Genomic DNA, 27,679 nt, shown 5'->3' with positions numbered 1-27,679 from the left:
GAGTTGCACCGGACATTCTATACTGGTGTTCCTTGTTCTTTCTGCCTAAATGCATTACTTTGCACTTTTTCACATTAAACTTCATCTGCCATTTCTCCACCCATTTCTCTAACTAACACAAGTCACTCTGGAGTTTCTCGCTATCCTTCTGCGATCTGATTGCCCGGCATAGCTTTGTGTCATCTGCAAACTTGATGATCTCACTGGATGTTCCTTCTAGATCACTGATGAAAATATTAAATAAGATGGGCCCTTGATAAGTCCCCTTATCTGCAGTGTCTCTTCATTTGATGGTGCTTAGCTAATTATCAATATAATGCTTTTTCCTTGTGTTCGAAGCTGTCAGGCCATCTACTCCAGAAGTAGCTCATATATTTGGAATATAGTAGAAACTGTGAAGCATGTTTCAATACAATGTGGGTTTCTCTAGCCTTCCTCTTGGTTGCTTCTGACATGAAGAATTATTTCACTACACCGTAGATTTGGGAGGCAGCTCATACCGGGCCTACATTTCTGCTACCATGAGTCAGCACTGGAAACCCTGCAGAGGTCATATTTTGGCTGTTGGCTGCAATCTGCTCTTCCCTCCCCAACTGCTCTCTCTCTGCCGGCTGTTGCGTGTGTACGTAGCGCCCTCCAGTGGCCAGGCTGACTGCACAGAAAACCAGTGCAGAGCTCGGAGCTATGCTTCCTGCTGAAAACAACACCCAGCAACTGCTTCGTCATCTGCCACCCAGGCCCAGAGACCTCCTATCTGCTGGTCCTGGATCTATGAAACGCTTCCTTCTGTTCTTGAAGAATCTTGGTAACTGTAGTGCTGCTGACGTCAAATGGAAGGAGGAAGACTTCGGATCCCACAGTGCACTGGAGTCACAGGACATGTCGTACAGTGCAGAGCCACGTAAGTTGTGAAACCTGCGTTTGGGGTCACAGCCTGGGCTGGTGCTCCGTAGGAAGTCATTAGCCTGCACGCTCAGGGTTCACATTCTCACAATGTCACTGTGCCACTGGCGTCACGGGAGCGCAGCACTGCCCTAGCTTTGAGTCACCTCCGTGTTTATTCAAGTTTCAAGTTTAATAGTTTTTTTGATTAATTGCTTAATCATACTTCTAAGCGATGAACAGTTTAAAAATTACATTTGATGGGTAACAATACTATAAACAACAATATTTAAAAAACAACACAGGATTGAAATGAAATTTTTAACATACTCATAACATTGGGTAAGTGGGAATGAAATACAAATCAATAAAGTAAAGAAGAAACATTAAGGGAAAAATACAGAAGGTAAACAAAATAACAATAAAATATAATAAGATAAAATTTATTAGGGTTATAGGATATTAAAATTAGTTTTCAAAGGCATACTTGAAAAGAAATGTTTTAAAATTACAGTGGTGCCTCGCATAAAGAACGCCTCGCACAGCGAACGCTGCACACAACGAACTTCATTTCATGATTCATACAACGAACTTCGTTTCACACAACGAAGTCGCCCGAGCTTCCACGATCGCTGCCGATGTATTGCATCCTTCCGCGCAGTCACTGCAGGCAGTCGTTAGTCACTGCGCTTAACGCGTTTCACATAATGAACTTTTCGCATAACAAACTTGCTCCTGGAACGAATTAAGTTCGTTGTGTGAGGCACCACTGTACTTTTAAATTTTCCAAGTTCCTGTTCTTCCCTTAAAAACATTGGAAGAGCATTCCAAGTCTGTGGTGCAGTAACCGAAAAAATAAATTGCCATCTTGTATTAATAACTTTCAACGAAGGAATAGTCAATAGGTTCTGTTCATTAGATCTCAAAACTCTATTTGAGGAATATGGAATTAATAATTTAAATAAGAATGCAGGATTCCTATTACAAAGGGTTTTGAAAGTCAGTATACAAAGCTTATACGTAATTCGATGAATAACTGGAAGCCAGTGTGCATTTTTAAGAAGTGGTGTTACGTGGTCAAACTTTCTGGATTTGGTTATAATCTTAATTGAGGCATTTTGAATGATTTGAAGGCACTTTATTCAGTGCTGATGGCTTGTTCTGCGTTATTGTGAGGCAGGGGAACCATTTTCCTTAGCACATAATTGAGGAATAATAATTGTAGGGTAGACATCCAGATTTCCCCGGACACGTCCTCCTTTTGAGGACATGTCTGAGAGTCCGGACGGCTTTTCACAGCCAAGGCACTTTGTCCGGGTTTTGAAAAGAAATCGCGTCGGGAGGGGGCATCCGTGCATAAGAGGATGTCATGCGCATGCGTGTATGCATATGACATCATCGTATGACATGCGCGGATGCCTTCCTGCCTGATGAACAGGCAGCCGGGGAGGGGGGTGGTCTGGGGACAGAGCTGGGGCGTAACAGGGCAGGGATGGGTGCAACTGGGCGGGCCTAGGGGGTCCTGATTTTACTGTCTCCCTTGGATTATTTCCTGTTCCAGGTTTTTGAAGAAATCTCTCCATGGACAGGCTTTTCAAGTGATGAAGACGTCCTGGTCTGAAGGTCAAACTGAATACAGTACTCCCCAGATATTTGCGGGGGGTTCCGTTCTAGGAACCCCCGCGAATGTTAAAAAACTGCGAATACGGTTTTTTAGCAGGGGAGAGGGCAGCCGAAGTGCCCGCGAGTGAAGGAAATCACTCGCGGTATGCTCCGACCACCTCTTCCTGTAGTAAAGTTAGGCTTCACCAATCAGGAGCTGCTTTGACACGCAGTTCCTGATTGGTGTAGCCCAACTTTACTACAGGAACAGGCGGTCTGAGTAGACCGCGAATGAGCGAGTCTGCGATTTGCGAACTGCAAATTTGCGGGGGGGGGGCACTGTATATTGAAAAATAAAACAATTTAAACCCCCCCCCCCCAAAAAAAAAACCTCTTTCCTACTGAAGTAAATAAATTATTGAACATCCCTTGTATCATCTAGTTTTGTTTTCCTTCCGTTCTCTCTCCGTATAGGAAATCTTTGAGTTTATCCCACACATTTATAAATTTTGCAACCATTTTTGTCTCCAACACCTTCACCAGGAGGCCGTTTCCGGCATTACTACCCTTTCCGTAATAAACTATTTCCTGACATTACTCCCAAGTTAAACCCCCGTCAACAATGTTACAAAAATGAAAGGAGGGATGGAGGTGACACGACGCAGACGTTTAAACATTTGAAAGGTATTAACACAGGGGTGTCAAAGTCCCTCATCGAGGGCCACAGTCCAGTGGGGTTTTCAGGATTTCCCCAATGAATCTGCATGAGATCTATTTGCATGCACTGCTTTCAATGCATATTCATTGGGGAAATCCTGAAAGCCCGACTGGATTGCGGCCCTCGAGGAGGGACTTTGACACTCCTGGATTAACATGTAAACAAATCTTTTCCACAGAAGTGAAAGCAGTAGAACTAGAGAGGAAATGAACAAAAAAGCCCCAAAACCCAACATTTTTTTTGGTAACATTGTTGCATCACTAATTTGCACAAAAGAAGATTACTTTTAGCATCAAAAGTGAAACCTGGCCCCAAGGTCACTTTTAAAGATGTCACTCTACATTGATAATAGTTCACTTTTGTCATCTTATCTCACACTGGTGTACCCCTGAGGTGTTGCCAGTGGGCAGAGCGATTGTTACTATTAGAATATATTCATTTCTGTAGCGCTGAAGGCGTACGCAGCGCTGTACATTTAACATTCAATAGATGGTCCCTGCTCAGAAGAGCTTACAATCTAATTTGGACAGACAGGACATCTCAGGGTTGGGAAGATTCCGGTAGAGGAAATGATACAACGGGTCTACGTATCTGACTGCAGTGAGTGGGGGTCAAGAGTTGAAAGCAGTTTAAAAAAAGTGGGCTTTTAGCTCAGATTTGAAGACTGCTAGAGATGGAGCATGATGTATTGATTCAGGCAGCCTGTTCCAGGCATACGGCGTGGCAAGAAAGAAGGGACAGAATCTGGAGTTAGCAGTGGAGGAGAAGGGTACAGATAAGAGGGACTTACTGGAGGGGGGGGGGGGCGGGGGAGAAAAGTGAGGAGAGATATTGGGGGGCTACACAGTGAATGCATCTGAAAGTCAGTAAGAGGAGTTTGAACTGTACTTGGAAATGGACGATCCGTATTTGTTGCCTGCTGCAGCCTTGTCATGTCCAGCCAGGAAGGAAAGAGGAAGTGATGTCAGCAAGACAGGAAGTGGCAGAGAGACACCTGCAGGGCTGCAGCAGACGACAAATGTGAATCACTACAGCCACTGGCCATGACACATTCCAAAAATCAAAAAATTCTAAAATCTGAAATGTCTCTGGTCCGAAACATTTCAGATAATGGGTCTTTCTACCTGTATACACGTTCAATTTCTTCTCGTACATCCTTTGGTCCAAACCCCATATTATTTTGGAACACAATACTCCAGGTGGGGCCTCACCAACTTGTACAATGGCATCAATACCTCTTTTCTCCAGCTGGTTATACACTTCTTCCTCCGTATTGGTTGTGATAGGGGATTAACAAAACCGCAAATACAGAAAAACCACGAATAACTTTTTCATATGTTATTCGCTGTTTTCTATTCAAAACCATCGTGAATATGGTGAAACCACGAATAACATGGTGGGAGACCTGGCCTGTTCCTGAAGGAGAGGCAAAACACGGAGAAGAAAGCGCCGGGAATCGGCGATTTTCTCTGAAAAAGCTTGGAATCAGCGATTTCTCTATGCGAGCTGATGTAATTTGGGGGGAGGAGCCAGCAAGCTAAAATCCGTGAGTAATCGAAACCGTGAATATGGAGGGAGAAGTGCACCTCTTCCTATGCAGCTCCGCATCCTTCTAGCTATGACCACCAACCAGTCACATTGTTTCACCATTTTGAGATCCTCAGACACAACTACCCCATGGTCTCTTTCCTGGGTTGTGCTTCTCATCTCTCATCTCCAATCTGGCACGTCTCCAATTGGATTTCTGCATCCCAAGTGCATCACTTTGTACTTCTTCACGTTAAATTTCAACTACCAGAATTTAGGTTATTGGTCTAATTTTCGTACATCTCTTCTCGTATTTTCTACTCCCTCCAAGGTATCGAGTCTGTTGTAATCTTCATGGCAGTAACAAAGAAACCCATCAGTTCCACAGTATAATAGGAGAAATCACAAAACTGAAGCGAAGCTAATACTGTGGAAGTACACAATAATTCACATATATCCACATAAATAATCAAATAGTCGGGCCCAGCGCAGGGCGTGTTTCGGCTAAAAATGCCTTCCGCAGGGGTCCCGAAGTATGTGGGCACACGATTGAAATGCACACATGTGGATGAAAACAAAATCAGCTTGGAGGCAACTTTGACTTTTGCCTCTTCAAAGAAGAGCAACCAAGATGGTAAAGGGGATGGAACTCCTCTCGTATGAGGAAAGCCTAAAATGAGCTAAATCCAAAATACCTTCCCTAGATTTTTTTTATTTTAGCATTTATAGACCACATATAATAATAATAATAATAATTTTATTTCTTATATACCGCCAACGCCATAGTAGTTCGAGGCGGTTTACAATGAAGAAGGGCTGGACAATCAGCGAAATTGGTACAATGGTACAAACAGAAAAAATAGGTGGCAGAGAAAAATGGTACAAACAGAGAAAAATAGAACAATCGGTGAACGGTGGTACAATCAGCGAAGAATGGTACAATCAGCGAGGATAGGTACAATCAGGGTAATAAATGGTACAGGGAAGAAGGTCAAGACAATCTGCGTGAAGGACATGGTGAGAAAGAAGGGGTCAGGGTATGGCCTAACGTGGTTTACATTCAGGTACTTGAGTATTTCTCCCTATCTGTCTGGTGGGCTCACACTCTGTCTAATGTACCTGGGACAATGGGGGGATTAAGTGACTTGCCCAGGGTCACAGGGAGCAGCATGGGTTTGAACACATAACCTCAGGGTGCGGAGGCTGCATTTCTAACCATTAGGCCATTCCTCCACTTCATTGATCTAGGGAATATGCAAATTCTGGTCCCATGGTCATCATGGTTTCTGTAACGGCCCCGAAGCCCATAGAGATTTAAAGGGCTTCGGGGCTGTTGCCGCGCAGCTTTGTAAAAGAGGCCGTAAATTTTCTACAGTATTTTTTGAAACACAGGGTCGAATATTGCAACACGCTGGAAAATATTTGTAAAAATATAATTTGCCTGCAGGTTTAGCTTGTATTTTTTTTTTTTTTTTAATTCCTGTTGTATTCTTGAAAACAATTTACAAGAATTGGATGTCACTATAGTAATAGCAGACAATACTCCTATAATAACGGTTTTTTTCAATAAGGAGGACCAGTTGAATATCTCCATGGGAAGGTACCCAGCAGTTACTCAAAAGTACTGGTGAAAGGGTGGATTTGAACCCTGCTCCCTGCTCTAAGAGGAGGAAATGTAGAGAGTGGTGAGAACTGCTTTGGTTCTGACAGCCCTGCCTGGAATTGACACTTTCGGTTTGCATTTTTCCGATATAAAGCGCTACCCGTTCTGTCCCGTCTAACCTAGCCCTTTCCGCTTCTTAACTTCCTGCTTTGCCATAGAAAAACACCTTGAGAAAATGAAATCTAGATATTCCTCAAGCATTTGGTTTAGTTTTACTGCAATAAGAAGGACACAGTCTAAATATAAAAGACTTTACATTCAGATAAGAGAACCAGGATGCAAATTACAGAATACAAAAGGCTTATGAGCTCTCTAATTTGGTTATTTAAAGACACATTAAAATGAATGAATGACGCACAGAAAATAATTTTAAAATCGGAATGTACACTGTTTAAAAATTTTAAAAAAAATCTCTACTAACTATATATAGCTTGTTTTCTGCATAACTCTGTTAAAACTTGACCAATATTAATAAAATAAGAACAGCCATACTGGGTCATACCAATGGTCCATCTAACCCAGTGTCCTGTTTCCATAGTGAGCAATGCGGAAAGGGGGCACTCTTGAATTCTATGCATCAATGTTTACAGAAGAAGATGGTTTTCAAGGGTGATGATGCGGAGGAACTAAAAGAAATCACAGTGAATCTGGAAGATGTACTAAGCCAAATAGATAAGTTAAAAAGTGATAAATCACCAGGACCGGATGGTATACATTACAGGGTACTAAAAGAACTCAGACATGAAATTGCTGACCTGCTGTTAGTGATCTGTAGTACCTGAAGATTGGAGGATGCCAATGTTACACTGATTTTTTTAAAGGATTCCAGGAGAGAGCCGAGAAATTACAGACTGGTAAGCCTGACTTCAGTACTGGGAAAAATGGTAGAAACAATTATAAAAAATAAAATTGTGGAACACGTAAACAAACATGACTTAATGAAACAGAGTCAGTATGGCTTTAGCCAAGGGAGATCTTGCCTCACCAACTTACTTGACTTCTTTGAAGGTGCAAATAAACATGTGGATAAAGCTTTAGACAAAGTTCCTCATGAGAGGCTCCTGAGAAAATTAAAGAGTCATGGAATAGGTGGCAAAGTTCAGTTGTAGATTAGGAATTAGTTATCAGATAGAAAACAGAGGGTAGGATTAACTTATTTATAAATGATCTTGAAATTGGAACGACAAGTAAGGTGATTACATTTACAGATGACACTAAACTGTTGAAAGTTGTTAAAATGCATATGGTTTGTGAAAAATTACAGACAGACCCTAGGAAATTGGAAGATTGGGTGTCCAAATGGCAGATGAATTTTAATATGGACAAATACAAAGTGATGCACATTGGAAAGAGTAAGCAAATCACAATTATCAGATGCTAGAGTCCACCTTGGGGGTTAGCACCAAGAGAAGGATCTGGGTGTCGTAGACTGTACGATGAAACCTTTTGCCCAATGTGTGGCAGTGGACAAAAAAGCAAACAAGATGTTAGGAATTATTAAAAAAGGGATGGTTAACAAGACTAAGAATGTTATAATGTCTCTGTATCGCTCCATGATGCGACCTCTCCTGAAATATTGCTTTCAATTTTGGTCTCCTTATCTCAAGAAAGATATAGCAGCACTAGAAAAGGTTCAAAGAAGAGCGACCAAGATGGTAAAGGGGATGGAACTCCTCTCGTATGAGGAAAGACTAAAACGGTTAGGACTCTTCAGCTTGAAAAAGAGACGGCTGAGGGGAGATAGGATTGAAGTCTACAAAATCCTGAGTGGAATAGAAAGGGTACAAGTGGATCGATTTTTCGCTCCGTCAAAAATTACAAAGACTAGGGGACACTCGATGAAGTTACAGGGAAATACTTTTAAAACCAATAGGAGGAATTTTTTTTTTACTCAGAGAATAGATAAGCTCTGGAATGCATTGCCAGAGGTTGTGGTAAGAGTGGATAGTGTAGCTGGTTTTAATAAGGGTTTGGACAATTTTCTGGAGGAAAAGTCCACATGCGTAATCTTGGGTAACATGAAGGCACATAGCATCAACAAGGAGGGAGAGGTGCAGATATCTAACAGGGAACAGAACGGGGATAACAGCTAGTGGTCACACATAGGGGTGGGCCAGTCAGGAACACATTCTGGACTTCAGGTCTCATCGGGGGAGAGTGGATGCAAGGAGAACAGTTCTCTAGACCAGATGTAGCACATCGGGTCGGAGGCTGGGTCATTGGATAAGGAAGGTCTTCACTGCCTTTCTGAAGTCCATTAGTCTTTCCAGTGACCTGATTTGTGGGGGTAGCATGTTCCACAGTCTTGGGAGAAAGTGCTTAGAGGAACGCTTGCGTGCTGTTTCCAGGCGGGGTGATTGTCCAGGGGGTTTATGCTGAGTCATTTTTTTGTTTTATTTTTTTAACGGAGTGAACACCTGGGTGTGTAAGTTTGTAGTTTGGTGGATGTTGTAAATCCGCGTGTCATTGCGGATCTTAATTAATTGATGTGAACCGCCTAGAACTCGCTGGGTATGGCGGTATACAAGAATAAAATTATTATTATATATATCTGTTGGCCACTGAAGGCCAATTCAGACTGAATGACAGAAGTCTAGAGAAGCAGGCTAAAAATTGCTGGGCCATCTCCCACTATAAAAACAATGTCAAGTGAGAAAACAGAGCATTTACTATCTGTCTTCAATAATACTACGGCATTCCCATAATATATATTTTTATCCCACAGCTTTCTGTTCTCTTTTCTAGAAATGGTAGTTCTTTCAATTTATGACGTGTTTTTCATAATCCAAATCCAGAGCTATAGATGCAGCTACCTCAGGGGTGGAGGGCCAGGCTGCTTCAGACAAATGGTGTTTTGAGGGGCCGCTGAAAATTTTCAGCCCAACCATCAAGGGCTAAACACTTAGTCCACTGATTTTCCACATTTTTCCATTCCATATTTTTCACACAGAATTGAAAAAGTAGAAAATCACTAGACTACGTGTATAGCCCTCGAAGGAGACTCCCTCAGCTTTGTTGGTTGGGCTGAGAACTTTTCAGAGGCCCCACGTAGAATAATTATGACATCCAGCCGGCTACCTGAGGCATAGGGAGTTACCCAAACTGGTCCAGAGAGTTAGCCGCAGACCCGGGCTCAGTTTTGCCTCTCTGGAGTCATCCTGGTTCAGTGCCAGTGACCACATTTAGGACCAGATGGCTTAAAGCACGGTTTAAGCTTTTGTATTAAATTCATCGGCAATTACTATGCAAAGATTTCTAAATGTGCAACACATGATCTTGGACCCTCTACGGAGCCCCACCCGGTCCCACAGTCACCTGCTCATGCAGGCACACCTGTGGCTTGTTAGAAACCTGTTACCTCAGGGAGCGGCCCAAGCTTGTGTGAACTCCTTCTTCCCTATAATTGTCCCCATCCCGATCGCATCATTATCACAGAGATGTAATGGATGCAGCCACCTGAGGGACTCAGTTAATAAGAGGGCAGACCGAGGGGAAGAGGGGGTCTCTTTTTAGTTCAAACAATTTTTATTGATGACAACCAAACAATGAATCCACACTACCAATATTAAATCCACATATCCAACCAACAGCATGTCATACCCAAAACCAATCAGCATCATCTCAGAGAGGCCAAGTCATCAAAATTTTGTCATTTACTAAAGGCCCCCCCAAAATAATCCATACCTCTCCCCCCAACATAAGAATATAAGAATTGCCGCTGCTGGGTCAGACCAATGGTCCATTCTGCCCAGCAGTCCACTCACGCAGTGGCCCCAAGGTCAAGACCAGTGCTCCAAATGAGTCCAGTCTCACCAGTTTAGCATGAACTTGTCCAACTTTGTCTTGAATCCCTGGAGGGTGTTTCCCCCTATAACAGACTCTGGAAGAGCATTCCAGTTTTTGCCACTCTCTGGGTGAAGAACTTCCTTACGTTTGTACATAATCTATCCCCTTTCAACTTTAGAGAGTGCCCTCTCGTTCTCCCTACCTTGGAGAGGGTGAAACACCCCCCAACAAAATTGCATTCCCAATCCCCCTCCCCCCCTGAAAAACCACACTCCAACGTCCAGGAATTGGTTCCTTAGTCTCAGACATCACCGAACAATACATTTGAACCCTCCCCCTACCAGCTGCCTCCCCCACCCCCTTCCCCGAAGATGCAGCAGAGCGTAAGGCTCCTAACTAAGAGCCAAAGGTATATGATGGGCTCTGGGAGACAAAGAATCCAAATATGTTCCCCAAATCTTCTGAAATCTTTTCCACCGCCTAAAGGTAGCATGGGATCCCTGAATCTCATAAAGAGACAACTCATGAAACTTGTTCCTCCACTCACAATAAGAAGGGGGAGTGGGGGAAACCCAATGCTGCATTATCCAATGCCTGCCCACTAGGAGAGCCATACGAATAAAGACCCTCTTGCCAGTACTAAACTGGAGCAAAGATTGTGTCCTGTCCAAAAGAAATAACTGAGGCTGTCCTCTCACAGGGTGGGTCAAAAAGCGAGCCACCTGTCCCCAAAGTTTCCCAATCAACCCCCACCCCCTCAGAGCATGAAAAAAATGATTGTGCCCTACCTTACATTTCTCACAAATTGCAGTATCAATATGTCCCGTCTGAAGAGGGGGTGTCTTTTTAAATGAGGTGGAGCAATGGCGTAGTGAGGGTTAGAGGCGCCCCTCCGCCCCGCTGCTCCTTCCCCGATCCCGCCCGTCATGTGTGCCCCCCTGCTTCTTCCCCGTAGCTCTATTTGAAGTTGTTGCTCGCGGCGGTCAACCATGTGCTCCTTGCGACTCTGTCGGCTCTTCTTCTGATGTCACTTCCTCTGCGCGGCACTTGGAATTGACGTCAGTGGGAAAGCAGATGGGGAAGTAGAGATCACGTTGTTGATCGCTACGAACAACTTCAACTAGAGGCACGGGGGAAGGAAGGGGAAGAGGTGGGGGAGCGGGGAGGAGGAGGGGTGCTGGCACCCCCACCAACATGGCACCCGGTACAGACCGCCCCCCCCCCCCCCCACTTACTATGCCACTGAGTTGGAGTAGGGACATGTAGCATAACTCTAGATCAGAGGTTCTGAACCTAGTCCAGTGGATGCATACGGCCATGTTTTCAAGATAGGCATAAGATAAATTTGAATGCCCGGCGGGACTAGCGTCATGATATGCAAATCTATCTCATGCATATTCATTATGATGATGTCATATGCATGTGCGTGACATAATCATGCCAACGTCTGCACATACGCAGACGCAGTGCTGAGTTTGGGAATGTTTGGGGGGTGGGGGGGAGGCGGAATGGGGCAGAGCGGGGCTGGACCAAGTGTCCTCTTTCTTCATACAGGAAATCTGGCCACCCTAGTCCATATTGTAGAGCCTTGGTCTTCAGTTCCACTCCTTGAGGGCTACCAACTGGTCAATTCTGCAGCTTAACCCTAATGAATATGCATGAAAGGGGTTTGTATGCCTACTACCTTTATTGCATGCAAATGTCTCATGCATTTTCATTAGTGATGTCCTGAAGATCCTTGGTGGACCTCGAGGTTTGGAAGAGAAGACCAAGGGTATAGACATGGCAACGGCTCAGTCTACTAGTCCCTAAAACAACAACAACAAAAAAGCATTGATAAGCTTATAGAAGCTTTTGAAGTCTGCATGACTGTTGTTCAGCCTTAGGCCTCCGAAAGCTTAGCAGAATCTCAGGCCACAGCCTAGAAATGTCAATGACTGTGAACACCTTTGTTCTCTGAGAACTGATTGCTTGGAAGTGGAAGTCCGTGTTAAATTTTTCTGTGAAGGTACATGAAACCCTAGCGCAGACAAAGAATCCTGTGGTTACACACTTAGTTCCCGCTGGTCTTAGAAATGACAGTATCAGGCAGCAATACAGGGCTAATACAATTGGCTATGGATAGGGTTGCCAGATTTTCCAATCGGAAAATCCGGACCCCCCTAATCCCACCCCGCAGACCCGCCTAGTTTCACCCATCCCAGCCCCTCCCCCCACTGCCTGCTCTTGTCGGGCAGGAGGCCATCCACGCATGCGTGGCTGTCATGCGATGACATCACGTCTACAAACGCGCGGGTGGGATGTCCTCCTGCCCGACACTGATTTCTTCAAAACTTTTCAAGCCATCTGGACATCTGGTACCCCTAGTTGTGGATACCATACATTACTCTGTATTTTCAGTGGCTGTAGAATAAGTTGCCAGGTAGCATATAATTGATAAGAACATTGAACAGGTTTGTAGATTTCTTAAAACTCATTTATTTGTACAGGTTTTATGTCAAATTAACTGATCAAAGCAGAAGTATTATAAGATTACAGAACAAGTTATCAAGTGGTGTATGTTTATATAATATGACCGAGCTGTGCAAGTATTAGGGAAGGTTTTCATCATTTATATTATTGTGATTTAAGATGAAGGAGGAATGTGGATTTGAATGTTGTTATTTTTAGATTATGTCTTTGTATGTATGTTTTATTCGTTAACCCACCTAGATATAGGCGGGATATAAATTTTAAAAATAATGCATCTCTGTGCATTTGTTAGAACAGACAAGATATTTGATCATCTTTGGACAGCTTTGTAGACTTGATTAGAAACACATCTGAGCAAAATTCAACACAGTGTTTTGTCGCCATCTTATGGGCATTAGCAGCACAACATCCGGCAAAGCCACAAAACGTCTGCCTTCTTAAGCAAGTGCAGCAGAGTTTAAAACACAAATCCGCTGGCAGCCAAGTTAAAATAAATTCCTTCAGATCCTAAATTTCTGTTCTGACCTCTTTTGCATTCTCTGAAGTTTTTAAAAGCTTCCCCCATTCAGTCACTCATATCATCCTGAAGACAAGTGAATCATGGGTGAGGATTAGGAAGGCCTCCATGCTGCACAAATGTGTGGACAGTGAACTCCATGAAAAGGGAGTTTTAAAAGCGGAGGGTTTGACTGTAATAAAAAGCAATCTAACCACTATCATCAATTGATCCATTGACTGGAGATATTAACTCTTGTGTCTCTAGACTTCATGAATGGGCTTCCTTAGTCCCTCTGAAATCGAATGTTTCTAAAACCAGACTGCTATGGTTTGGTCCCTCACGACACAATCTACCTCAGGTTATAGCATTGAAATCAGGAGACTCCTTAACAATTGAATTTTCATCTAGAATCCTTGGTTTTATTTTAGATTCTTAGCTTTAAATAATGAAAATAACAATTTATCTAAAAAGGGCTATTTTAGTTTACGGATGTTGAGGAGAGTTCGAGGTTTTTTTCATCAAAATCATTTTGCGGTTTTGGTTCAAGCGATTATTTTGGCACATCTGGATTATGCAAATTCCCTGTATATCGGATTAACCAAATTTGAAGATTAATTTGAAGAGGCTACAACTTATTCAGAACACTGCAGCCAAATTAATTTTTGGAAGACATAAATATGATCATGCCTCTCCATTGTTGAGGTTACTTCATTGGCTTCCTGTTTACTGGCAAATTCAATTTAAGTGTTTTACATGGAATTTTTTTGCCTTTATTACCTCTATCATTTAACTCTCTTCGGTTTCACACTACCAGGAATGCACATACATTTAAATTGCTCTTCCCTTCTGTTAAAGGGATTAAACCCCTAGGTAAATTCTCACATTCCTTAGCCTATTCCTTGGTAAAAGTTTGGAACGATCTTCCCTCGATATCAGAACGTCATTATCTCTATCACTTTTTAGGAAAAATCTGAAAACTTATCTCTTTCAGAGATTCTTAACTGAGGACTGATCTAATTTATTGAAATTTTTTCTATTATCTTCATTATTGTTTTCTATTATATTCTTTTAAACTTTGTTAACCAGCTCGAGTCCTTGCTGCAATGATCTGGTATATCAAATGGAAATTAGATTAGATTAGATCATGAAATTGATCGACTCTTAATATTATATTATATTCTAGAAGGAAAAGACCAAAAACCACATCATTGCAAAACAACTTCTGTTCTATAGCCTTTGGTCTAAAATCTGTGCTCTCACATTTCTGTCCCCAGATTATGGGAAAACCACGCTCTATTAATTTCCAGTAAAGTAGCCTGGTTCTGTTCCAGCCTTGCTTTCCTAGGTACAACTCTAGCACCATCTTCAAACCATCCTCCGCTGCTCTCAAGGCAACCTGCCTAGATGACTTGAAATGATTGGGAGATCCTACCTACACTACCACAGCTCCTCCCATCTTCTCCCCCCACCCCTTTCCTGGTTACAGGAAGTTCGATGGTAGAGGGATTGGAGAGCACCTGGACTGGCACGTTCATAGTTTTTGAAAAGGAAGCATCTAGTAAATTCACAGACTATAAAGAAGACAAGACATCTGGTTCATGAGTTTCCTATCGCTTGGGTCTATGAATATCAGAGAGACCGATTCTAAGCTGTGTACGACAAGATTAACTTGCATATTCATCCTTCAAGTCGCAGGGCTTGGTTTCCTCATGCTCCTGCCCTGAACCATTCCCCAGAAAGTTCTCACCTGTCAGAAGCAACTTCTTCACCTCAGAGTCGCTTATAGAGCCTGGAGAGGGCCTGTACAGGGTTTCACTGTCCATACCTGAAACACATACAGTGGAAGTCAGACAACCAGGACAGGTACAGGAGAGGACACTGTTTATTTTTTTTAATAACTCTATTTATTGAGTTAACATAGGGTGCTGTCTTGACACTCCATAGGAGGGGGGCTGATTAAGCATAGCATAGGTTAAGCCACACCGTGGTCAGCACCCATTACAAAATTACCAAATAGAATGAATGGGGTGCAAGGAATGGCTATAGCCAGGCAATGTGAAATAATCATTTTTCTTACCTTCTTTTTCCAGTGTTTCGATGAATCTCAGCACAATGAGAGGTGCTTGCTCTGGGAGACTTAACTCAGGAGAGTCACACTGCCCCAGGGGATCTGCTGAAGAGAGACAAATACAGTTGAGTATCATGATTCTAGGAAGACTGACAATTAAGGCAGAGAGCACACAGAGAGAGAGACAGAAAGAGAGAAAGAGAGAGAAAAAGGAGAAACAGACAGAGAGAAGAGACACAGACACAGAGAGAGAAAGAAAGAGAGACAGAGAAAGAGAGAGACAGAAAGAGAGAGAGAGAGAGAGAGAGAGAAAGAGAGAGACAGAAAGAGAGACAGAAAGAGAGAGAGAGAAAGAGACAGAGAGAGAGAGAAAGAGACAGAGAGACAGAAAAAGTGAGACAGAGACAGAAAGAGAGAAAGAAAGAGCGAGACAGAGAAAGAAAGAGAGAGACAGAAAGAAAGAGAGAAAGAGAGACAGAAAGAAAGAGAGAGACAGAAAGAGAGAGAGAGAGAGAGAATGAGACAGAAAGAGAGAGACAGAGAAAGCGAGAAACAGAAAGAGAAAGACAGACAGACAGAGAGAAAGAAAGAGAGACAGAGAGAGAGACAGAGACAGAGAGACAGAAAGAGAGAGAGAGAGAGAGAAAGAGCCAGAGAAACAGAAAGAGAGAAAGAAAGTGAGAGAAACAGAGAAAGAAAGAGAGAGACAGAAAGAGTGAGAGAGAGAAAGAGAGAAAGAGAGAGAGAGAGAGAAAGAGAGAGATGAAAGAGTGCTATGGCCCCTGCCACTGATTATCTTCCCATTTGTCCTGTCCTACATAGCACCTTCTCCTCTTTACAAATGCCACTGGATTACAGCAGGATCCATTTGCACCACAGTGCCATTACCTTCTGTCTCCTGCAGGGGGATGGTTTATTATGCCTGCAGTCAGTGCTGACCTGGGGAATGGGATTATTGGTTATGAAAAGCAGAATGATGACCTCATGTAAGATTAAAAATCTGAAATCATAGAAAAGGAGATTGTGTATGTGATTGCGTGCACATAGTATGTTTGGGCATGTACATGTCTTTGTGAATATCTCTCAGTGTTCATATGTCAATCTACTGGTGGTCCATCAAGCCCAGTAACCCATTTTCACGGTGGTCAATCCAGATCCCTAGTACCCGGCCAAAACCCAAAGAGTAGCAACATTCCAAGCCACCGATCCAGGGCAAGCAGTGGCTTCTCCCATGTCTCAATAGCAGACTATAGACTTTTCCTCCAGGAACTTGTCCAAACCTTTCTTAAAACCAGCTACTCTATCCGCTCTTACCACATCCTCTGGTAACGCGTTCCAGAGCTTAACTATTCTGAGTGAAGAAAAATTTCCTCCTATTGGTTTTAAAAGTATTTCCCTGTAACTTCATCAAGTGTCCCCCTAGTCTTTGTAATTTTGGACGGAGTGAAAAATCGATCTACTTGTACCCATTCTACTCCACTCAGGATTTTGTAGAATTCAATCATATCTCCGTCTCTTTTCCAAGCTGAAGAGCCTTAATCTTTCCTCATACGAGAGGAGTTCCATCCCCTTTAACATCTTGGTCGCTCTTCTTTGGACCCAAGACAGGGTGTAACATGTAAGTCTGTACTCTTACGCTTTATGATCAAGACCACTCGCTATATTAGCAGTCTCCTTCTGGACTCATTCCATTCTGTTTATATCTTTATGAAGGTGTGGTCTCCAGAACTGTACACAGTAGTCTACATGGGATCTCGTCACCTCCTTTCTCCTGCTGGCCCATCCTGTCTCTATGCACCCAAACATCCTTCTAGCTTTTCTACCTGTTCGACAATTTTAAGATCATCAGATAGGACCACTGAAGTCATTCTCTTCTTCAGAACTACCTCTAATGTAGTGCTCCCTGGGGGTTTTGCAGCCCTAAAATGACTGCTTTTCTTTAGCATTAAATTTAGCTGCCTTATGCACCTCTCAGAGAACTCCGTTCCTCGGATCAGCTGATTTTGGCTGTACCCTTCTCCACTGCCAATTCCAAACTTCGTTCCTTTCATCTAGCTGCCCCCTATGCCTGGAATAAATTGCCTGAGTTTGTCCATCAACTTCCCTTCCCTTGTTTAAAAGCAGACTGAAAACGCATTTTTTTGATGTAGCCTTCAATCCATAACCCTACTTGCCTCTGCCCTCCAACCGAACTGTTCTGCTTAACTGTATCCATGACATCCTGTTTGTCTGTCTTGTCTTTTTGGATTGTAAGCTCTTTCAAGCAGGGACTGTCTTCTTTGTGACTCTGTACAGTGCTGAGTACGGTCTGGTAGCGCTATAGAAATAATTCATAGCAGTAGTGTGAAGAGTTTCAGTCTTTGGGAAGCAGAGCAGAGATTGTGATGTCATAATGCCTCATTCCACCAATAAGAGCCAACCTCCTCAGTGATGTCACAATGGCTTCATTGTCCTGTACTCCCCTCTGCCCTCCAACCCAGTCAGCTGATTAACCTTCCCCTTAACTGTATCCATGACATCCTGTTTTCTGTCTTGTCTGTTTAGAGTGTAAGCTCTTTCGAGCAGGGACTGTCTTCTTTGTGACTATGTACAGCGCTGCGGACAGCTGGTAGAGCTATAGAAATAATTAATAGTAGTTGCAGCAGTAATTCCAGGCCATTCTTCAAGTTTTGTTAGGTCCTTCCCCATGTTATCCCCACCATCAGGGGTATGTACCCTACTGCAATATCGCTTACAAAAATGTTAAAAAGAACAGGCCCAAGAACTGAACCTTGCGGTACACCACCGGTATCATCCCTTTTTTAGAGTGGGCTCCGTTTACCACTACCCTCCATCACCTTCCACTCACCGATTTCTAGCTTTAGGTCCTACAGCGATAAGTGGGGCATACTGCATGGATAACAGTGAAGTGGAGGGAAGGGGTGGCCGAGTGGTTAGGGCTGCTGAGCTCAATCCCACCCTAATCCCTGCGACCCTGGGCAAAGTCACCCAATCCCTCCATTGCCCCAGGCCCCACATGAGCCTGCCAAGTTAGGGGCACTATATGCGGAACTGTCAGATTTTACGATTATAAAATCCGGATACCCTAAACCCGCCCCCCAAGCCCGCCCTAGCTCCATACCCCACTGCCTACTTTGGGCATGCAGAAGGCAATCCACGCATGCGCGGGTGCCATGCGAAGATGTCACACGCACACAGGTCCGGGTTTTGAAAAGCCGACTGGATCCCCGGACAATATCTGGTAACCCTAACCATATGACTCCAGAAAAAGGAGGATGGATTGAGACAACTGGGCTTTACTTCCATTGAATCCAATGGGAGTAAAGCCTGGATATCTGAATCCGTCCTCTTTTTTTCTGGAGCCATATGGTAACCCTATGCCAGGTCAGATCGGGAAAATACTCAAGAGTACCTGATCACTAATGATTGAATTGTAAACTGCGTTGGGTGAATCTCTTCTTGAAAAGGCAGTTAATAAATCAAAATTAAAAAAAAAAAATCTTTATTAATTTTCCAAAACTAATACAAAGTGCCAAGATTTATACAAACATTAATAATCAAAATAAGCACTTATATTCAATCAATAACAATGCAGAAGAAAAATATCCCTCCCATCCCTTCCAACACATTTGATCAAAGAATAAACCAAAGAGATAGTCCCCCCCCACCCTGTCCTGGATGTGTATGGAAATAAATTAAAATGAAGACAACTATAACGAAATAAATTTATCAGGGAAGCACACACTGCACAGATAACCCTGGAGAAAGACCATCCATCTGATCTTCTGTTTTATTATTTTGCTTATTTTATTCATTTTAATAAATAGAATTTTTTTTCCAAAAAAGGAAAATAAAGTAATGCCACTTTTATTGGACTAACTTAATACATTTTTGTCCAACTTTTGAAAGCTAGAACTTTCAGGTCACGGCAATATGAGCAAAAGATGACAATATCAGAATACAGAAGTGACGCATTAAAGTATTGTCTGGAGGGAGAGGTTGGGTGGGGGGGGGGCAGGTAGGTGGAAAGAGAGAACAGAGGGAGAAACGGATGCTTGATCAGGAAGTAACAAAGCAGTATAATTTTTTAGCTTATAATGCATAGGAAATCCAGATCTTTGTTAAGTCCTCTCAGGCGGGTGTCAAAGTATTTCATTTGTATTTCCCAAGGCGGGTCACAATAGACTACATACACAAACAGAATCACATCCAGTGCAACAAATCGAACATCAATAAGACATAATAGTGATCATGTAAAGCCTCCTAAAATTGCAAAGAGGCTGCCAGCGCCTCGTATCAAAAAACTATAGATCAAGTCCCATATTTCATCTTACAGAAGAGGTGTTTCATCAACATTTTCTTAAAACTTGTTTGCTGTCGTAAATATCCTGGAAGCTTATTCATCGTGTTAACTTAAAAGGTTTTACATTCCTGAACTGTGTTAACATTTCCTCTTAGTATTATTGACCATAAGGTCATTGATGCAGTGCCCGGGTGTTTTGGTCCTTAAGAAATGCAAGCAGAGTGTGCTGTGAAATGCCAGCAGAGGGCGCCGTCCCAGCACTTGTCCACCGAATGCTTTTTACCACTTTTTGGAGATCAGTCATTTGAGGATGATGTGGTTCAGGTATTGGTCATTGAGCTGTTGGACTGTAGCAGAATTTTATTACTCAGTAGTTTGGGAGACAACTCAGGATTCTCCCTGCCTGAAAATACAAGGCAGGCTTAACTGCTGGAAACGGAGGAGGTACAAGTAAGTGCCTTTGATGAACCTTCTGCCTTGCACCCCGTTAATTATCTTTTAGGCTCCCCCCTCCCCAGATTCTAATAATAAACTCAGCAATTACAATTTTCTCAATAAAACAATCCTGCAAAAACACATTTGCTTTGTCTGCAGCTGCTGCCCTTGGTGCTTGCCTGGTCAGTCTTAGAAACATAATGGCAAATAAAGGCCAAATGGCCCATCCAGTCTGCCCATCTACAGCATCCACTATCTCCTCCTCTCCCTATTGGCTAAGGCTCTTAACATTTCCATCTCCTCTCCCTATTGGCTAAGGCTCTTTAAACCTGCATTGTGAGGTCATAGAGCTTTATGATTAGAGAAACATAGAACCATGATGGCAGATAAAGGCCAAATGGCCCATTCACAGCATCCACTACCTCCGTCTCTACCTATTGGCTAAGGCTCTTAACATTTGCATCTCCTCTTCCTATAGGCTAAGGCTCTTTACACCTGCATTGTGAGGTCATAGAGCTTTATGGTTAGAGAAACATAGACACACACACTATAGTGGGAGTATTAATTAATTATATCTAATTCTTTAAAAAAATTTCTAAACCTTCTACAAAAAAGGAATTATTAATCTTCAATAAATTTTTTAATTTTACATATTTTTCATATAAAGACATAACAATCAGTGTACAAGTCTGTGATATTTGATATTTTGAATTGTATCACGTGTTTGGATCAATGAACATGGATTGTTGAACTTGGACAGTGGTTTTTTTTAAAGTGGAAGTTTTTGGATGGATTTTTTTCACTTATGATTTCGTTTGGGAGCACTTTAGAATCTGCAGCTGAGCCCAGGATGATACGACAACTCTAGAAGATAAGTACTCCTGTATTTTGATGAACTGACTGGTTTTTATTAACATAAGTAAGGAGCATTTTTGATGATTTTCTGGTATCCTGTGCTTATACGTTTGTATTGTACACTGATTGTTATATCTTTATATGAAAAATATTTAAAATTAAAACATTTATTGAAGATTAATAATTCTTTTTTTGTAGAAGGTTTAGAGAAACATAGAACCATGATGGCAGATAAAGGCCAAATGGGCCCATCCTGTCTCCCATCTGCAGCAGCCACTGTCTCCTCCTCTCCCTATTGGTTAAGGCTCTTAACATTTGCATCTCCTCTCCCTATTGGCTAAGGCTCTTAACATCTGCATCTCCTCTTCCTATAGGCTAAGGCTCTTTACACCTGCATTGTAAGGTCATAGAGCTTTATTGTTATAGAAACATGATGGCAGATAAAGGCTAAATGGCCCACCCACAGCATCCACTATCTCCTCCTCTCCCTATTGGCTAAGGCTCTTAATATTTGCATCTCCTCTTCCTATAGGCTAAGGCTCTTTACACCTGCATTGTGAGGACATAGAGCTTTATGGTTATAGAAACATTGAAACATGATGGCAGATAAAGGCCAAATGGCCCATCCAGTCTGCCCATCCACAGCAACCATTATCTCTTTCTCTCTGTGAGAGATCCCATGTGCCTAACCCAGGCCCTCTTGAATTACGTTGAAGCTGGCCCTGGCTGAGAAAGAAAGCCAGCTAGAGAGAGGTATCAGATACAGCAGCATTCTTCAACTACCAATCCGTGGACCGGTGACGGTCTGCAGAAATTTTCTGCCGGTTGGCGCAGGGCCGGCGAGATCAGTGGCGCACCAACATTTTGTTTCCCAGCTCTCAATACTTGCCTACAACAGTGCCAATAGCGTCAGCGCAGCGATTCGCTTAGCCAGCCTTGGGTCCTTTGATGGGTCGAGCTGCCTCTGAGGAAAGAGGAAGTTGCATCATCAGAGGCGGGCTGCGACTTAACAAAAGCCCCGTGGCTGCTTAAGTGAATCGCTGCACTGATGCTATTGGTGCTGCTGCAGGCAAGTAATGAGGGAAGCGGAGGTAAGAGGAGGAAGCCATTGTTGGATGCTGGGAAGCTTCTGGATAAAGGGACAGCTGCTACTGGACCTGGAGGAAGGGAGGGAGAAGGAGAGATGCTGCTGGGAGGGGAGGAGGGAAAGGGAAGGGGAGAGAGTTACTGCTATACAGGGGAGGAAGAAAAAAGGAAGGAGACAGATGGCAGGGAGATTAGAGAAAGGGAAGGGATCAGGTTGGAATGGAGAGATCAGATGATAGAAAGGGGAGAGACAGGAATGAGAAAGTACTATCGCCCACCTGGACCAACGGAAGAAATCGACCAGGATCTGGAGGCTGAACTGAGGCAGGTATGCAAAAGCAGAAGTGTGGTGGTGATGGGAAACTTCAACTTCCCGGGAATAAACTGGAGTATTGGGCACTCAAATTGCATGAGGGAGACCAAATTCCTGGAGGTCACGAGGGATTGTTTCATGGAATAGCTGGTCACGGAACCAACACGGGGTGATGCCACTCTTGACCTAATCCTCAACGGACTAGGGGGACCCGCTAAGGAGGTGGCGGTACTAGCCCCACTAGGAAACATCGATCACAACATGATCCAGTACAGGCTAGAGATTGGATCATCAAAGGTAAAAAGAACTACAACGACTGCACTTAACTTCAAAAAAGGGAATTATGATGCCATGAGGAAAATGGTGAGAAAGAAACTCAATGACAGCGCAAGGAAGATGGACTCCGTAGAAAATGCCTGGGCCCTACTCAAGGGCACAGTGCATGAAGCACAGAACCTGTGCATCCCCAAGTACAGGAAAGGGTGCAAAAAAAAATAGAACAAAAAATTCAGTGTGGATAACAAATGCAGTAAAAAAGGCGATAAGTGACAAGAAAGCATCATTCAAAAAATGGAAAAAGGACAAAACAGAGGAGAACCAAAAGGAGCATAAAAAACACCAAAAGGAGTGTCACCGAGTGGTTAGGAAAGCAAAAAGAGAATATGAAGAGAGACTGGCGGGGGAAGCAACAAACTTCAAATCATTCTTCAGGTACGTTAAGGGGAAGCAACCAGCAAAGGAGGAAGTGGGACCCTTGGATGATGGGGACAGAAAGGGAGTGGTAAAAGAAGAAAAGGAGATAGCTGACAGGCTAAATAAGATCTTCACGTCAGTCTTCACGAGGGAGGACACAACCAACATTCCGGAACCTGAGGAGATCGTAAAGGGGGAGCAGGATGAAAATCTGGTCCAACTAGAGGTAAGCAAGGTGGATGTCCTCCGGCAGATAGACAGGCTAAAGAGCGACAAATCGCCAGGTCCGGATGGCATTCACCCAAGGGTACTCAAGGAACTAAGGAACGAAATAGCTGAACCACTTCGACAAATATGCAACCTATCCTTAAAAACTGGAGAGATTCCGGAAGACTGGAAAATAGCAAATGGCACGCCCATCTTCATGAAAGGCTTAAGGGGAGACCCAGGAAACTACAGGCCGGTGAGCTTGACCTCGGTCCTGGGAAAGATGATGGAAGCACTGATTAAAGACAGCATCTGGGAACACATCGACAACTATGGGCAGCTAAAGTTGAGCCAGCATGGCTTCTGCAAGGGCAGGTCATGCTTCACAAACTTATTATACTTCTTTGAGGGGGTAACCAGCCAGGTAGATAAAGGGGAATCCATAGATATCATTTACCTTGACTTCCAAAAAGCTTTCGACAAGGTGCCACATGAAAGACTACTAAGGAAGCTATGGAACCATGGGGTGCAAGGGGAGGTCCACCGATGGATCAAAAACTGGTTGGCGGACAGGAAACAGAGGGTTGGAGTAAAGGGCCATTACTCAGACTGGCAATGGGTCACGAGCGGAGTTCCACAGGGGTCGGTGCTGGGACCACTACTTTTCAACATATTCATTAACGACCTGGAGGCAGGAACAAAATGTGAGGTTATTAAATTTGCGGATGACACCAAACTATATCGCAAGGTAAATAACATGGAGGACTGCGAAGATCTCCAAAAAGATCTGACAACACTGGAAGAATGGGCCAAAAAATGGCAAATGAGTTTCAATATAGAGAAGTGCAAAGTCGTACATATAGGGAAAAAAACCCCGATGTTCACTTACAAAATGGGGGGATCAGCGCTAGGGGTGAGCGACCTTGAAAGAGACCTGGGAGTGATGGTAGACACAACATTGAAGGCGTCGGCACAGTGTGCAACAGCCTCAAGGAAAGCAAACAAAATGTTGGGTATCATTAAGAAGGGTATCACGACCAGAAAGAAGGAAGTCATCCTGCCACTGTATCGTGCTATGGTGCGCCCGCACCTGGAGTACTGTGTTCAATTCTGGTCGCCGTACCTCAAGAAGGACATGGAGGTACTTGAGAGAGTTCAAAGAAGAGCAACTAAGCTAATAAAGGGTATGGAGGACCTCTCATATACTGACAGACTGAAAAGGCTAGGGCTTTTCTCCCTGGAAAAGCGGAGACTTAGAGGAGACATGATAGAAACCTTCAAGATCATGAAGGGGATAGAAAAAATAGACAGGGACAGATTTTTCAAATTAAGGGGATCAATAAGTACAAGGGGGCACTCAGAGAAATTGAAAGGGGAGAGGTTTAGAACAAACGCCAGGAAGTTCTTTTTCACACAGAGGGTGGTGGATAAATGGAACGCGCTACCAGAAGATGTGATAAACAGAAGCACGCTACAGGGGTTCAAAGAAGCTTTGGATAGGTACTTGGAAGACAAAGGGATTGAGAGGTACAGATAAGAGTAGAGGTATATTATAGGGATGGGATTAGAGGTAAATTAATCAGGGATCACTGTTCAGGCACTAGGCCTGATGGGCCGCCGCGGGAGCGGACCACTGGGCAGGATGGACCTCTGGTCTGACTCAGCGGGGGCAACTTCTTATGTTCTTATGTTCTTAGAGAGAGATTGATGCTGGGAAGGGTGTCAGCAGTGAAATAAGGAGAAAGGGACAAAGAAACTAGATCTGGTATAGGAGAGATAAAAATTAAGAGAGCAGTGAAGCTGGAATGAACCATGTAAAAAGGAGAGAGGGGGCACAGGCTGGATGAAAAGGGGAGAGGGGCATAGAAAGAAAGATATCACATGGAAGGGGGAGAGGACAAATGGATGGAAGGGGCAGATGCTGGATTGAAAAGAGTGAAAAGAAGATGAAAGCAGAAACCAGAGACAATAAAAGGTAGAAAAAAATAATTGTATTTCTATTTTGTGATTAGAATATATCAGATTTGAAATATATATCCTGCTAGAGACATAACTGGGGACTGCAAAGCCCAGGCTGTGATTCTTTAGCTTCCAGCTGGCTTAGGGCTCTCTCGGACCAGGGGGCAGTTGCCCTAATTGCACTCCCCTAACACTATTCCTGTCATGTGTGACTGCGGTATTTTGTTAGCATAGTATTTCTGTGTAGCATTCTGTAATAATTTGGCTTATTCAGTTTTCTTGATAGTAGAGAGGATATATGTGAAGGGGAGGGGAGACAGGTGCTTTGTTGATCCTTGACAATTATACAGAATATTGTTTCTTTTTATACTTTAATAAAATACATTCAATATAAAATCATAACTGAGGCTTGTGCGGATGGGATCACATGGTTTGCGGGGACCGACTCGCGGGGATGGGGCGGAGACGGGGTTTATTTCATTCTTAGTAGTTTGCCGTTCCACAAAATAATTATTTTATTTCCGCTGGTCCATAGGTGTAAAAAGGTTGAAGAACACTGAGATAGAGGACGTCATACATTATTTATTTATTTATTCAATTTTTTAGCCCATCCTCCCAAAGGAGCCCAGAACGGGTTACAAAGTACATCCATAATAATTGAGACAGGACAGAGATGACATAATATACATAAATTACAACATAGACATGACAATAAAACATATGCACTAAGTAGCATCTGGTGAGATTAGATGGCGTAGGTGCGTTGACTGAGTGGCATTTCTGGGTGAATGACTTTAAGGCGGTGGGTTTGTAAAGAGGAAGGTTTCATCGAGTGTCCCCTAGTCTTTTGACGGAGTGAAAAATCGATCCGCTTGTACCCGTTCTACTCCACTCAGGATTTTGTAGACTTCAATCCTCAGCCGTCTCTTTTCCAAGCCTAAGAGCCCTAACCTTTTTAGTCTTTCCTCATACGAGAGGAGTTTCATCCCCTTTACCATCTTGGTCGCTCTTCTTTGAACCTTTTCTAGCGCCACTATATCTTTCTCGAGATAAGGAGACCAGAATTGAACGCAATACTCCAGATGAGGTCGCACCATGGAGTGATACAGGGGCATTTTAACATTCTTAGTCTTGTTAACCATAGTGTCTTTTTTGCATCCATAAGCATCTGGAACAGATCATCTGGTCTTTGGGCTTTCTATAGTCAAACTCTCTGATCCAGCACTGAAACGTTACAGTGGTTTCTGGCTTTGGAAAGCCAGCTCTTTGCAAAGCAAGGTTTCCTCTAACTCTGTTTCCAAATTAATCACTGTATGCTGAAGTGAGCAGATGTTATGTAATAACAGCTGAGGGCTGGCACCCAGATGCTTTCTCTCCATGTTGTGCTCTGAAATTAGCCTCTGCACGCTGTTCCTTCTTAGACAAGTGGCAGCCAAGGTTTTGTATCAACTTATTTCATAGTAACACAATAAATAACGGCCCAAAAAGACCCTCAAGGTACGTCCAGTCTGCATAACAAGGTGGCCAGAGTTGTGACTGCTATGCTGTGCAGGCCCCAGTCACCCATGTTCAAGTGCTGGTTCTTAAGTCACCACCATGCCAACCATGTAGGCAGCCAAACTTGATGGGGATGATACGTGTAGAGTAAGGGAGGGGTGTGGAGGGGGGGACACAGGTGTTCTGAGCATGGGGTGACAGAGAGGTCTAACATGGCTTCTATGAACCTGGATAACAATGGGCTTTTGGCTCACTGCCACTGGTATTATCCCCAGAAAGTCAGTGCCAGGCCATATTCGAGCTCCGGCATTAAATTTCTGGGCACAGGGGGCAACGAAAGCATAGCCAGTGAAGTGTGATATTTAGCACTTCCCAGCTCATTTTCAAAGCACTTAGAAACACAAAGTACCCTAGCAAGGGTTACCAGATGTCAGGGGAAACCTGGATATGTCCTCTTTTTAGAGGACTGTCTGAGTGCCCGGGGGAATTTCCAAGACTAGGCAGTTTGTCTGTGTTTTGGAAGGCCCAAAGCTCGGGTCCACATCTGGAGGGCCTCTAAGCAGGTCTGACCCAGTAAGGCTATTGTTATGTTCTCATTAGCTGCCTGCTTCCTGCTCTGAAGCTTTCCTTCTGTCCTTTCCTATCTCCTCTGACATCACTTCCTGTTTCTGTATGGCAGATGGAAAGCATCAAAGCAGTCTGCAGGGTGCAAATGTTCCCATGGCGACATAGTAAGCTATATTGTAAAAAAAAAACCGCATTAACATCATATCTGTTATTTGAATGTTCTTTTAAAAAAGTATTTATAATTTTCAAAATTATATTCCACAGAACCATTTGAGAATGAAGAAAATAAGAAAACACTTCTCTATCCCTAACAAATTATCAAGTAATCAAAATACAGGTGTTTTCATTGGTATCATCCTGTCACTATATTATCTTTCTTACTGAATGTTCTTCCATGATATAAGTTTGCATTGTGCTGCCATTTATCATATTTTTGTAATATGATTGTTATACAGGGTCGTTAAATCTGCCTATTTGTGCTACTGTTTCATGTCATTTATCATACTTTTCAGGGCTTCAGACATGCCACTTGATTACCCATATTCTC

The 27,679-nt window shown here is 43.2% G+C and overlaps 1 protein-coding gene and 1 long non-coding RNA gene across 2 annotated transcripts in view; one reads left to right on the top strand and one right to left on the bottom strand.

Moving 5' to 3' along the window:
- The window catches only part of LOC117346336 (phosphatidylinositol 3-kinase regulatory subunit gamma), a 374,335-nt gene that overhangs the window by 320,765 nt on the left and 25,891 nt on the right, over positions 1-27,679 (bottom strand). Inside the window, exons 2-3 of the mRNA XM_033915736.1 lie at positions 15,227-15,322; positions 14,897-14,974 (exon numbers count right to left, since the gene is read on the bottom strand). Of these exons, the coding sequence (XP_033771627.1) occupies positions 14,897-14,974; positions 15,227-15,322 (174 nt within the window). The remainder of the gene's footprint in view (positions 1-14,896; positions 14,975-15,226; positions 15,323-27,679) is intronic.
- Positions 774-27,679, top strand: LOC117346337. The gene is made up of 3 exons (XR_004536567.1): positions 774-901; positions 15,240-15,341; positions 27,397-27,679. It is a non-coding gene; the product is annotated as an uncharacterized LOC117346337 (long non-coding RNA).

This window comes from Geotrypetes seraphini, chromosome 12, assembly GCF_902459505.1.
Source record: "Geotrypetes seraphini chromosome 12, aGeoSer1.1, whole genome shotgun sequence".
In the NCBI taxonomy this organism is placed as follows: domain Eukaryota; kingdom Metazoa; phylum Chordata; class Amphibia; order Gymnophiona; family Dermophiidae; genus Geotrypetes; species Geotrypetes seraphini.
The sequence above is the reverse complement of the archived record's forward strand: the minus strand, read 5'-3'. Positions and strand labels throughout refer to the sequence as shown.